This window comes from Oncorhynchus kisutch, linkage group LG2 (genome assembly GCF_002021735.2).
Source record: "Oncorhynchus kisutch isolate 150728-3 linkage group LG2, Okis_V2, whole genome shotgun sequence".
NCBI lineage: Eukaryota > Metazoa > Chordata > Actinopteri > Salmoniformes > Salmonidae > Oncorhynchus > Oncorhynchus kisutch.
In genome coordinates, this window is record NC_034175.2 from 54,373,665 (window position 1) to 54,388,712 (window position 15,048).

At 44.8% G+C, this 15,048-nt stretch overlaps 1 protein-coding gene across 1 annotated transcript in view; it reads right to left on the minus strand.

Moving 5' to 3' along the window:
* Window positions 1-2,596: 2,596 nt before the first annotated feature.
* The window catches only part of cps1 (carbamoyl-phosphate synthase 1, mitochondrial), a 90,808-nt gene continuing 78,356 nt past the window's right edge, over window positions 2,597-15,048 (minus strand). Inside the window, exons 35-38 of the mRNA XM_020457714.2 lie at window positions 12,151-12,210; window positions 11,743-11,855; window positions 5,091-5,220; window positions 2,597-4,727 (exon numbers count right to left, since the gene is read on the minus strand). Of these exons, the coding sequence (XP_020313303.2) occupies window positions 4,569-4,727; window positions 5,091-5,220; window positions 11,743-11,855; window positions 12,151-12,210 (462 nt within the window). The 3' untranslated portion in view covers window positions 2,597-4,568. The remainder of the gene's footprint in view (window positions 4,728-5,090; window positions 5,221-11,742; window positions 11,856-12,150; window positions 12,211-15,048) is intronic.

Consider the following 15,048-nt stretch of genomic DNA (forward strand, 5'->3'; position numbering starts at 1 on the left):
TGATTGGTCAAAAGACTTGGGCTGCCTGTCTAAAAGCAGCTAAAGTGATACAGTGATCTCCTCCAAGCCCCAGGCAAAGTACAGTCATTTACATGTGGTAAACAAAAGTGTTTGAAAGACACTTTGTCTTTGAAAAACATCTGAAAGACAAACAAAACAAATCAATCAATATTGGTGGTGGATAAGGTGTTCCCACTTAGCGCTTTGTGCAACTGAAAAAGTGCTATTTAAACCCAATCAATATTGGTGGTGGATAAGGTGTTCCCACTTAGCGCTTTGTGCAACTGAAAAAGTGCTATTTAAACCCAATCAATATTGGTGGTGGATAAGGTGTTCCCACTTAGCGCTTTGTGCAACTGAAAAAGTGCTATTTAAACCCAATCAATATTGGTGGTGGATAAGGTGTTCCCACTTAGCGCTTTGTGCAACTGAAAAAGGGCTATTTAAACCCAATCAATATTGGTGGTGGATAAGGTGTTCCCACTTAGCGCTTTGTGCAACTGAAAAAGTGCTATTTAAACCCAATCAATATTGGTGGTGGATAAGGTGTTCCCACTTAGCGCTTTGTGCAACTGAAAAAGTGCTATTTAAACCCAATCAATATTGGTGGTGGATAAGGTGTTCCCACTTAGCGCTTTGTGCAACTGAAAAAGTGATATTTAAACCCAATCAATATTGGTGGTGGATAAGGTGTTCCCACTTAGCGCTTTGTACAACTGAAAAAGTGCTATTTAAACCCAATCAATATTGGTGGTGGATAAGGTGTTCCCACTTAGCGCTTTGTGCAACTGAAAAAGTGCTATTTAAACCCAATCAATCAATCAAACATGTACTCACCTGATTAGTAGTGTTAATTCCAGGTCAGGGAGACTAAAACAGCCCTCTATGGTCCTGCAAAATCTGATTCCCTAGGGCACTATAACTGTCTAACTTCTATACAGCAGGGTAAACCCAGGGATACAGTCAAAACCTGATTCCCTAGGGCACTATAACTGTCTAACTTCTATACAGCAGGGTAAACCCAGGGATACAGTCAAAACCTGATTCCCTAGGGCACTATAACTGTCTAACTTCTATACAGCAGGGTAAACCCAGGGATACAGTCAAAACCTGATTCCCTAGGGCACTATAACTGTCTAACGTCTATACAGCAGGGTAAACCCAGGGATACAGTCAAAACCTGATTCCCTAGGGCACTATAACTGTCTAACTTCTATACAGCAGGGTAAACCCAGGGATACAGTCAAAACCTGATTCCCTAGGGCACTATAACTGTCTAACTTCTATACAGCAGGGTAAACCCAGGGATACAGTCAAAACCTGATTCCCTAGGGCACTATAACTGTCTAACTTCTATACAGCAGGGTAAACCCAGGGATACAGTCAAAACCTGATTCCCTAGGGCACTATAACTGTCTAACGTCTATACAGCAGGGTAAACCCAGGGATACAGTCAAAACCTGATTCCCTAGGGCACTATAACTGTCTAACTTCTATACAGCAGGGTAACCCCAGGGATAGTCAAAACCTGATTCCCTAGGGCACTATAACTGTCTAACTTCTATACAGCAGGGTAAACCCAGGGATACAGTCAAAACCTGATTCCCTAGGGCACTATAACTGTCTAACTTCTATACAGCAGGGTAAACCCAGGGATACAGTCAAAACCTGATTCCCTAGGGCACTATAACTGTCTAACTTCTATACAGCAGGGTAAACCCAGGGATACAGTCAAAACCTGATTCCCTAGGGCACTATAACTGTCTAACTTCTATACAGCAGGGTAAACCCAGGGATACAGTCAAAACCTGATTCCCTAGGGCACTATAACTGTCTAACTTCTATACAGCAGGGTAAACCCAGGGATACAGTCAAAACCTGATTCCCTAGGGCACTATAACTGTCTAACTTCTATACAGCAGGGTAAACCCAGGGATACAGTCAAAACCTGATTCCCTAGGGCACTATAACTGTCTAACTTCTATACAGCAGGGTAAAACCAGGGATACAGTCAAAACCTGATTCCCTAGGGCACTATAACTGTCTAACTTCTATACAGCAGGGTAAACCCAGGGATACAGTCAAAACCTGATTCCCTAGGGCACTATAACTGTCTAACTTCTATACAGCAGGGTAAACCCAGGGATACAGTCAAAACCTGATTCCCTAGGGCACTATAACTGTCTAACTTCTATACAGCAGGGTAAACCCAGGGATACAGTCTAAACCTGATTCCCTAGGGCACTATAACTGTGTAACTTCTATACAGCAGGGTAAACCCAGGGATACAGTCAAAACCTGATTCCCTAGGGCACTATAACTGTCTAACTTCTATACAGCAGGGTAAACCCAGGGATACAGTCAAAACCTGATTCCCTAGGGCACTATTACTGTCTAACTTCTATACAGCAGGGTAAACCCAGGGATACAGTCAAAACCTGATTCCCTAGGGCACTATAACTGTCTAACTTCTATACAGCAGGGTAAACCCAGGGATACAGTCAAAACCTGATTCCCTAGGGCACTATAACTGTCTAACTTCTATACAGCAGGGTAAACCCAGGGATACAGTCAAATAAACAGACTGCAGCTAAAACATGGTGAATACTGCTTTTATTGGATTTGTATGTATGCACAATGCAGATGTTTAGAAAAGGGAGAGTACTTTGAAATGTAAGCTCATGTTATTTATAAACATGGACACACAAATACATGTAAAATATAACTAATCAGCTGTTAGGATCGTTAACTAAAATTGTCCCCAAAACAACTCAAAACTTTCAGATAGTTATTTTTTTTAAGAGAGAAGCACTTTGGATAAATTCATAAGTTGATATCGGCCTCAAAATATCAAGAATGTAGAAGCTATCTCGAAGGGTGCCTAGTAAAACACACTCAACACACACACACTCAACCAGTGGTGTAAAGTATTTCAGTAAAAATACGTTAAAGTATTACTTAAGTTTTTGTTGGGGGTATCTGTACTTTACTTTGCTATTTATATTTTTGACAACTTTAACTTCACTACATTCCTAAAGAAAATGATGTACATTTTACCTGACTCTCAAAAGTACTCGTTACATTTTGAATGCTTATTAGCAGGACAGGAAAATGGTCCCATTCACGAACTTATCAAGAGAACACGTGGTTATCCCTGCTGCCTCTGATCTGGTGGACTCACTAAACAAAAATGCATATTTTCGAAATGAGTTTGAGTGTGCCCCTGGTTATCTGTACATTTTTGATACAAGACAATGATGCCGCCTGCTTTGCTTAATATAAGGAATTTGAAATGATTTCTACCTTAACTTTAGACACTTAAGTACATTTAGAACCGAATACTTTTAGACTTTTACTTAAGGGGGGTGACTCACTTGTACTTGAGTAACTTTCTAAGTATCTATAGTTTTACTCAAGTATGACAATTGAGTACTTTTTCCAACACTGCACTCAACACACACATACAATCCTAGTTGGGTCCATAGCACCATCTTTAGTCCATAACCAAAATGCATGAAGCAGTAGTGTGGGTCACTGCCCAAACTGAGTCATTTAATGTAGCAGGCATTACTACGTACAAATCACACCGTGCCGACCAACGGCTGAAAGCAGCGGCTGGCCGCGGTGGGTTAGTTAGAGACGATCAGTGGTGAGTCAACATGTAGAGTCACTGGAACAGAAAATGATGCCCGATGTTCTGGTCAGAGATAATAGGATGGCCACCCGCTGCTTTTAAAACTTTGTCAGCGAGGTCTGTTTTAGACTTTAAAATGTTGAAGGCTTCTGAACTGGCGAACAAAATATCAAAGGTGTTTTATGTGTTTTCAGTATGAGGAAAATACAGCCATACTAAGATAAAGAAAAATGTGTTTGTGGAGTGTAAACAGGAAAGATACTGCCCTTGGATGTGGTTAAATGAGATCACAAACAAACATACTATGTCCTCTATCCCTAGATGTGAAATGTCTTTAAAACACATGTATAAAGATTTGGCATATAATTATGGGCTACATTTACAGGTGTCAATAACAATGGTTTACCCCCTTTAACTTCTGGTACAGTAACTATCTTTGCTACAGTAACTATCTATGCTACAGTAACTATGCTTGGTACAGTATCCGCCAGACATCACAGAGGAAAAGAGACAGGCAGCAACAGTTGTCATGGAAGACGAGCCCTGTGTCCAAATCTCTGTCCTTTCTCCTAAAGTGTTTGGTTCCCTTCATGGATTTCAGAGGAGTTGACTGATGTAAGAAATATGGTGGAAACTCCCTCTGGCCCAACATTCTTACACCAATCCAACACTTTAAAATCAATGGGGAGGAGTGTGTGCACACTTCAGGGGAAAGGGGACAAATACACCTCTACTCTGTAAAGAAGCATGTCACGTGAAAGGTCAAGGGTCATCATGGTCTTTCCTGGTGTTGGAGGACCCTGATGGAGTGAGCTGTGCTGTACTGTGCTATGTCTGGGCCCTGTGGGGGAGGAGGATGAGGGAGAGAGGGAGGGTCAGAGATAGGGTCGGGGATAGCGGAAGAGATGAGAAGAGGGGAGGGGGGGGTGCAGCTCTAGCTCTGCAGTCCGGCGGCAGCGTCCCTAAGGCGGTCAGCTTCCTTTTCGAGGTCAGCGTCCCGTTGGCGGGCAGCGTCCCGTTGGCGGTAGTGGAACAGGCTGGTGGTGTCCAACTCGCTGGCATACTTTATGGCCTCAGCAAACAGCTTGACCACCTGACGGGACCACAGGGAAAGGTTCAGTGATGGGGTCAATTCAATTCGGGAAGTACTCCAATTCCAAATAATGCTTTTCTATGAGTAAAACTTGGAATTGCAGTTAACTTCCTGAATTGAAATGAAACTGACCCTGGAAAGGTGTCTCAATCTGTTTAAGACATGATTGTCAGTTCAATTCTTGTAAGTACTGTAAGTTGCTTTGGATGTGTGTGTGTGTGTGTGTGTGAGCTTGCATGTGTCTCCGTGTGTGTGTCCCTGCGTGTGTGTGTCTGTATGGCGTGGAGTATGCGTGTTTGTGTACCTGCATTTGTCCCTCTGTGTGTGTGTGTGTGTGTGTGTCTTGTCACTGTGTCTGTGTACCTGGTAGTTGGTGATGAGAGGCACCCCGTGGTCCACAGCCATCCTGCGGATCAGGAAATTGTCCCTGAGGAACTTGCTGTTGTTGTTGGGAAGGTTTATCACCAGGTCAATGTGGCCCTCATTGATCAGCCTACACACATACACAGAGAAAGGTTACAGTGAACCGAGGAGAATAGGAGAAGAGAGAAAGGGAGAGGAGAAGAGAGGAGAGGAGGAAGTATGAGAAGAGGAGAAGAGAGAAAGGGAGAGAAGAGAGGAGAGGAGGAAGTATGAGGAGAAGAGAGAAAGGGAGAGGAGAAGAGAGGAGAGGAGGAAGTATGAGGAGAAGAGGAAAACAGGGCTGTGGATAAACAGACGAGGTAAAGCATCTAAAGATACATTTATATCCGAAGCCTTTTGTCAGACAGAGACACATCAGGATGGAATGCTAATGATAATATGGAGGGGACACAGATGACAACCACATTAAAACAAAGGTGACATCAAATCCTCTGTCCACAATCACACTGTTGAGACTGACAGCAGCACTGTGTAAGGAGGAGTAGTGTGTGCGTGTGTGTGTGCTTGTATGGGCTTGCTCCTACCCATCTCTCTGATTTGGTCCTGCCGTACATACCTACACGTACGCTGCGGTCACAAGACGCAGGCCTCCTAATTGTCCCTAGAATTTCTAAGCAAACAGCTGGAGGCAGGGCTTTCTCCTATAGAGCTCCATTTTTATGGAACGGTCTGCCTACCCATGTCAGAGACGCAAACTCGGTCTCAACCTTTAAGTCTTTACTGAAGACTCATCTCTTCAGTGGGTCATATGATTGAGTGTAGTCTGGCCCAGGAGTGGGAAGGTGAACGGAAAGGCTCTGGAGAAACGAACCGCCCTTGCTGTCTCTGCCTGGCCGGTTCCCCTCTTTCCACTGGGATTCTCTGCCTCTAACCCTATTACAGGGGCTGAGTCACTGGCTTACTGGGGCCCTCTCATGCCGTCCCTGGATGGGGTGCGTCACCTGAGTGGGTTGATTCACTGATGTGGTCATCCTGTCTGGGTTGGCGCCCCCCCTTGGGTTGTGCCATGGCGGAGATCTTTGTGGGCTATACTCGGCCCTGTCTCAGGATGGTAAGTTGGTGGTTGAAGATATCCCTCTAGTGGTGTGGGGGCTGTGCTTTGTCAAAGTGGGTGGGGTTATATCCTTCCTGTTTGGCCCTGTCCGGGGGTGTCCTCGGATGGGTCCACAGTGTCTCCTGACCCCTCCTGTCTCAGCCTCCAGTATTTATGCTGCAGTAGTTTATGTGTCAGGGGGCTAGGGTCAGTTTGTTATATCTGAGTACTTCTCCTGTCCTATTCGGTGTCCTATGTGAATCTAAGTGTGCGTTCTCTAATTCTCTCCTTCTCTCTCTCGGAGGACCTGAGCCCTAGGACCATGCCCCAGGATTACCTGACATGATGACTCCTTGCTGTCCCCAGTCCACCTGGCCGTGCTGCTGCTCCAGTTTCAACTGTTCTGCCTTCTTATTATTCGAACATGCTGATCATTTATGAACATTTGAACATCTTGGCCATGTTCTGTTTTAATCTCCACCCGGCACAGCCAGAAGAGGACTGGCCACCCCACATATGCTCTCTCTAATTCTCTCTTTTTTTTCTCTCTCTCTCTCTCTCTCGGAGGACCTGAGCCCTAGGACCATGCCCCAGGACTACCTGACATGATGACTCCTTGCCGTCCCCAGTCCATCTGACTGTGCTGCTGCTCCAGTTTCAACTGTTCTGCCTTATTATTATACGACCATGCTGGTCATTTATGAACATTTGAACATCTTGGCCATGTTCTGTTATAATCTCTAACCGGCACAGCCAGAAGAGGACTGGCCACCCCACATAGCCTGGTTCCTCTCTAGGTTTCTTCCTAGGTTTTGGCCTTTCTAGGGAGTTTTTCCTAGCCACCGTGCTTCTACACCTGCATTGCTTGCTGTTTGGGGTTTTAGGCTGGGTTTCTGTACAGCACTTTGAGATATCAGCTGATGTACAAAGGGCTATATAAATAAATTTGATTTGATTTGTGTGCACTCCTCATTGTTATATTTCATAATTCCTTATAATTCTGTGTAATTGGACTGTGTGTTCTGAGACATTATTCAGAGTTTGATCACACGCCAAATATATTATAGTGATGAAGCAGTAAGAGCTGTAAAGTAGTGAGATGTTAGCAAAATACTAGGGATGTGCATCTTTCCCTTTCAAGACATTTCCATACGCATCTAGATACTGTACATGGGCTCCGATACAAGATTGATATGTTTTTAGCTTGAAACGATTTGTGGGATTCGGTTTGATTAGAGAACGAATCGTTGCGATTCAGTTTTATGCACTAACATTCGTTAGATCTGTCTGAACTGACTTCTGCGTGTGTGTAAATGATGCATGTCTAGGGTGTATCTACTATTTTGGCACCTGAGCTGAGCCATAAGGGAAACTAGGCACCACCTCACTACCAATATGAGATTAGTGGGGGGCAACATGTTTTTAGTCCCCCCACTTCGGTTCTGAAATCACCATCACCCACTAAATTAACGTGTCATTTTTGCAGATTAAGTGTTTGAGCTAGTATTGTATCAATATTTACCGTTTACAAATGAGCTATGACATAGCCAATTAATATATAGCCAACTTTGGATTTAACCCCCCCACCCACCTCAAAATCTAATGGTTATGACCGTTGACGTTTTTACGGAGTAACCTTATTTTTCCTCCTGCATCGGCCATGCAGCGTGCCTCACAAAACTTGATTGTTGTTCTTGTTATGAAAATATTAACTTTACCCTGTATATCTAAAAATGACCATATACACTGATTGTTTAAAACCAAACTACCTAAAAATCTATACTAAGCCTGTTCATCAGGTATAGCCAAATGTCTCCAATAGTTTACATTTATTCCGGTAACATACAATACATACAACCGCACATAGATTACAATAACAACCTAGCAGATTTCCTAGGTTGTCACTAAACTAATAAAGCCGAATATCGCGCAAGCCAATTTAGCATTTGAATGCTGAAGGTGCCTTGCAGATGTTCAAGATCAGGCTGCCTACCACGCGTTGGTCAGTGTGTGAAGCTGGGCACAGTGCACAGTTTTACTATAGTAGGCTACTGATATTCATTGACTACAGCTCAGCATTCAACACCATAGTACCCTCCAAGCTCGAGGCCCTGGGTCTGAACCCCACCCTGTACAACTGGGTCCTGGACTTCGTGACGGGATGCACCCAGGTGGTGAAGGTTGGAAACATCACCTCCACTTCGTTGATCCTCACAACTGGGGCACCACAAGGGTGCGTGCTCAGCCCTCTCCTGTACTCCCTGTTCACCCGTGACTGCGTGGCCACGCACGCCGCCAACACAATCATCAAGTTTGCAAACAACACAGTAGTAGGCCTGATTACATACAATGACGAGACAGCCTACAGGGAGGAGGTGTGGGCCCTGGGAGTGTGGTGTCAGGAAAATAACTTCTCACCCGACGTCAACAAAACTGATCGTGGACTTCAGGAAACAGCAGAGGGAGCACCCCCTTATCCACATCAACGGGACTGCAGTGGAGAAGGTGGAAAGCTTCAAGTTCCTCTGCTTACACATTACTGACAAACTGAAATGGTCCACCCACACAGACAGTGTGGTGAAGAAGGCGCAACAGCGCCTCTTCAACCTCAGGAGGCTGAAGAAATTTGTCTTGGGCACCTAAAACCCTCAAACTTTTACAGATGCACAATTGATAGCATCCTGTCAGGCTGTATCACCGCCTGGTACGGCAACTGCACTGCCCACAACTGCAGGGCTCTCCAGAGGGTGGTGAGGTCTGCCCAAATAATCACAGGGGGCAAACTACCTGCCCTCCAGAACACCTACAGCCCCCGATGTCACAGGAAGGCCAAAAAGATTATCAGGGACAACAACCACCCGAGTCCCTGCCTGTTCACCCCGCTCTCATCCAGAAGGCGAGGTCAGTACAGGTGTATCAAATCCGGGACCGAGAGACTTAAAAACAGCTTCTATCTCAAGGCCATCAGACTGTTAAATAGCCATCACTAGCACATTAGAGGCTGCTGCCCTATATACATAGACTTCACTGGCCACTTTAATAATGGAACACTAGTCACTTTAATAATGTTTACATATTTTGCATTACTCATCTCATATGTATATTAGTGGGGCGGCAGGTAGCCTAGAGGTGGTTACAGCGTTGGATAGTAACCGGAAGGTTGTAAGATTGAATCCCCCGAGCTGACAAGGTAAAAATCTGTTGTTCTGGCCCTGAACAAGGCAGTTAACCCACTGTTCCTAGGCCGTCATTGAAAATAAGAATTTGTTCTAAACTGACTTGCCTAGTTAAATAAAGATAAAAAAATAAAATAATAATACACTGTTTCTACTGTATCTTAGTCTATGCCGCTCTTGTCACGACTCCCGCCGAAGTCGGCTCCTCTCCTTGTTCGGGCGGCGCTCGACGTCACCGGTCTTCTAGCCATCGCCGCTCCACCTTTCATTTTCCATTTGTTTTGTCTTGTTCATCCGCCCACCTGTTTTACATCCCCTCATTCTCTACGCATATATTATCCTCTGTTCCCCCCCATGTCTGTGTGTGTAATTGTTCATTGAGCAAGAAACACAAGCATTTCGCTACACCCACAATAACATCTGCTAAACACCAATAACATTTGATTTAATTGCCTGGGGTTGTTCGGGATGCAAAATGACTTGTTGATCAATGACTGTCAACACAGTTACATGCTTTATTCCACACTGAAGGAGAGGACGCATCAGTTGTCACAAAAGATTAGGTATTTTTGGAAGGTAGATTAATAACGTTTGAAAGGAGGGTGCCCCGATCCACATCAAACTAGGCTGCAGTAGAGAGAGTCACGAGTTTTAAGTTCTTCAGTGTCCACATCACAGAGAACTTGTCATGGACCAACAATACCACCACTCTTGACAAGATGGCGCACCAGTGTCTCTACTTCATAAGACGGCTAAGGAAATTTGGCATGCTGCCCCGGGTGTTCTCCAAATACTCCCGCTTCATCATCGAGAGCGTCCTGACCTGTTTCATCACGGCCTGGTACGGGAATTGCTCCGTTCACGACCGTAAGGTCCTCCAGTGGGTGGTGAAGACGGCCCAGTCCATCACTGAGACCGTGCTCCCACCCACCCAGGACATCTACTCAAAACAGTGCCTGAGGAAGGCACGCAGCATCATCAAGGACCCCACACACCCCAGAAACAAGCTGTTCTCCATAATGATGACGTAATTGGAGAATGAGGTCTGATACCAACAGGCTCAGAGACAGTTTCTATCTACAAGTCATCAGACTACTTGAATTGGACTGACCACCTGCTCTGTTACTACACACCTTAGCACACATGCACTCATTCATGCACACACCCACACAGACATACACATATGCATTCATACTACACACCCACATAGACATACAAACACACATATACATTCATACTACACACACACATACCATGCATACTACACACCCACACAGACATACATTCATACTACACCCTCTCACACACACACACATATACATTTATACTACACCCTCACACACAGACATACACATATACATTCATACTACACACCCTCACACACACACACACACACATATACATTTATACTACACCCTCACACACACACAGACATACACATATACATTCATACTACACACCCACACACAGACATACACATATACATATACATACTACACACCCACACACACATATACATTCATACTACACACACACACATATACATTCATACTACACACCCACACACACATATACATTCATACTACACACCCACACACATATACATTCATACTACACACCCACACACATATACATTCATACTACACACCCACACACATATACATTCATACTACACACCCACACAGACATACACACACATATATACATTCATACTACACACCCACACACACATATACATTCATACTACACACCCACACACACATACACACACACATATATACATTCATACTAGACACCCGCACAGACATACACGCACACATATGCATTCATACTACACACAGAGACACACACACATATACATTCATACTACACACACACAGCCACACACACACACATTAACATTCATGCACACAACCACACAGACATACATACACATATTAATTCATACTACACACCCACACACATATACATTCATACTACACACACACACACACACACACACACACACACACACACACACACACACACACACACACACACACACACATCACAACTGCTGCTACCAGACTCAGTTTATACACTGGCCCCCCATTCCCCCTCTTCCCCAATACACATGTTAATATTGGACTAGAAATTGTACCATCCTGTATTATAATTATGCTAAAATGTTTATTCTATTGAAACATTTACTTTATGTTCATATTCTTATCTTTTATTATTTCTTATTGCTGTTGCTTTGTTGGGAACTTGCAAGAAAGCATTTCATTGGACGATGTATACCATGCGTATCCTGTACATACGACTAATACAACTTACTCTTTATCCCTCCCTCTCTTCATCCCTCTATTCCAGACAGTCGCCCCTTGCCCTTATCCCCTCTCACCTGATAATACTGGGCAAGCTGGCGTCTCCTCCCTCCTGGCTGGGCCATGCCACAGGGGTGGCGGGCACGTCATTGACAGAGAGCCAGGCCGAGGTGGCCTCTGTAGCAAAGAGCTGGAGGAGAGACCACACACACACACACACACACACACACACACACACACACACACAGAGGGGGAGAGAAGCAAATGTCAGTGTGTTCTCTTTCTCTTCAGTTCCTCTGTGTTTTGGTGTGTTGTTTTGGGTTGTGCATAGACTATCAGGTCGACTAGCAGTCTAACTCATGACTGAACTTCCAATAGGAGAGAAGAATTTTGCTAGACCCGCAATAACATCTGCTAAACACGTGTATGTGCCCAATAAAATTTCATTTGAAGAGTAGTAATTGAGAACGAACAGTAGTACTCACCTTAAAGCCTTCTTCATTCAGCTGGTGTGCTGTGGCTAAGAAGTTGGGCCGGAACGAATGCTGAGGGAGGTAAAAATCTAATCAGAATCACAAACTAAGCCCTGGTCAAAAAGTAGTGCACTACATAGGGAATAGGGTGCCATTTGGGACGCATATGAGTCTCTGACCCTTGGTAGCGTTTGCTTTTGAACATCAATAGAGGAGAAACAGAAGAAACACCTCTCTAAGATTAAATCTGTACATTCTTTCCTCCTCTTCTCCTCTGTGAGCCAGATCAACAGCCTAGTTGTGTCATCACACTGTGTTAAACAGGACCAAGTAATCAGGTTTGTAAAGGCGTGTCAGATTCACAGCCATGTAGGCTGGTCATTAGGAGGGAAAGGTAGAAGAGAAACACAGCCTCGGTCGCTAATTCTGATTTCACACCACCCTCCGCTCTGTCCCTAGTACCTGCAGACACACACACACACAGATATTCAGATTTCACACTAGTGTCCACCCTTTGTTGAAGTCTTATTAGAGACGGACATGGACGATGACCCTATAACAACCTCTCTTCATTCCTCTCTCTCCCTTCATTCTTCCATCTCTCGCCCTCTCTTGCAGGGTTTCCGTAAGCCGGTAATTGACGGCTTTTGGCCGATAAAATAAATTAAAAGTCGATAAATAAAATTGTAGCTGGCCAAATTGTCCATAGCAGCATATCATACATCCCCATTTCGTGCTTCAGCACCATTTTCTCACTGTCTTCTGCGCCTGCTGCTGATGATGGAGCGTGAGAGCAAGAGAGGAGCCTCGGGCTACTGTTTCTTGTGAAGATGGATGCCTTTTTCATTGAAGTAAAACAAAAACGGTTTAAACCAGTTTGCAAGTGTTTTGTTTCATTTTGTTCTCTTGGAAAATGTTTTCCAAATGTAATGTTGTGTTTGTTGCAATATAATATCCTGCAGCCGTTTTACAGGCGCAAGACACTAATCTGGACGCATATAAGAAATCTCACTACGCCCTCTGAGGAACCATCAAACATTCAAATCGTCAATACAGGACCAAGATCGACACTTAATACACCGGCTCTGAAGCTCGTCAAATGTGGCAGGGTTTGCAAACTATCACGGATTACATAGTGAAATCCAGTCGCGAGCTGCCCAGTGACACGAGCCTACCAGACGAGCTAAATGCCTTCGATGCTCGCTTTGAGGCAAGCAACACTGAACCAACCATGCATGAGAGCACCAGGTGTTCCGGATGACTGTGTGATCACACTCTCCGTTGCCGATGTGAGTAAGACTTTAAACAGGTTCAGCAGCTGGCAAGTGTCTTCACTGATATTTTCAACCTCTCCCTGACAGAGTCTGTAATACCTACATGTTTCAAGAAGACCACCATAGTCCCTGTGCCCAAGAATACTAAGATAACCTGTCTAAATGACTATCGCCCTGTGGCACTCACATCTGTAGCCATGCAAGACTTTGAAAGGCTGGTCATTGCTCACATCAACACCATCATCCCACACACCCTGGGCCCACTCCAATTCAGATACCGCCGCAACAGACCCACTGATAACGCAATCTCTATTGCACTCCACAGTGAGCTTTCCCACCTGGACAAAAGGAACATGAGAATGTTTTCCATTGACTCCAGCTCAGCATTCAAAACCATTGTTTCCTCCAAGCTAAGGACCCTGGGACTAAACACCTCCCTCTGCAACTGGACCCTGGACTTCCTAATGAGCCGCCCCCAGGTGGTGAAAGTTAAGCAACAACACATCCGCCACACTGACCCTCAATGCGTGTGTGCTTAGTCCCCTCAATTTACCCACGACTGCGTGGCCGCACAAGATGGCAACATTGCCAACGTGGTAGGCCTGATCGCCAAAAACAATGAGAAAGCCTACAGGAGGAGGTCAGACACCTGGCAGTGTGGTGCCAGGACAACAACTTCTGTCTCAATGTCAGCAAGACAAACAAGCTGATTGTGGACTACAGGAAACAGAGGGCCGAGCACACCCTTATTCACTTCGATGGGGCTGTAGTGGAGTGGGTCGAGAGCTTCAAGTTCCTCGGTGTCCACATCACAAAGGACCTATCATGGTCCAAACAACATCATAGTCGTGAAGAGGGCATGACAAAGCCTCTTCCCCTGCAGGAGGCCGAAAAGATTTGGCACTGGCCCTCAGATATTCAAAATGATATATAGTTGCACAATTAAGAGCATTTTGACAGGCTGCATCACCGCTTGGTATCACTGCTTGGCATCTGACTGCAAGTCGGTACAGACGGTAGTGTGTACGCCCAGTACATCACTGCGGCCAAACTCCCTGTCATCCTGGACCTCTATACAAGGCTGTGTCAGAGGAAGGCCCTAAACATTTTAAAAGACTCCAGCCACCCAAGTCATCTCTCTGCTACCACACGACAAGCGGTACCGGAGTGCCAAGCCAGGGCTCAAATGGTTTCTGAACAGCTTCTACCCCCAAGCCTTAAGACTGCTGAACAGATAATCAAATGGCTACTCTGACTATTTGCATTGACAATGTAGAGTGTGAAGTAAATGATATACAGTGCCCTCCATAATTATTGGGACGGAAAGCATTTTTTCTACTTTTTGTTCTAAGTTACAGATGCACAAATATCATACCCCCAAGACATGCTAACCTCTCACCATTACAATAACAGGGGAGGATAGCATGTTTTTGGGGGGTATGATACACTACATGACCAAAAGTATGTGTACACCTGCTTGTCAAACATCACATTCCAAAATCAGGGGCATTATATGGAGTTGGTCCCCCCTTTGCTCCACTCTTCTGGGAAGGTTTTCCACTAGATGTTGGCACATTGCTGCGGGGACTTGCCTCAATTCATCCACAAGAGCATTAGTGAGGTCGGGCACTGATGT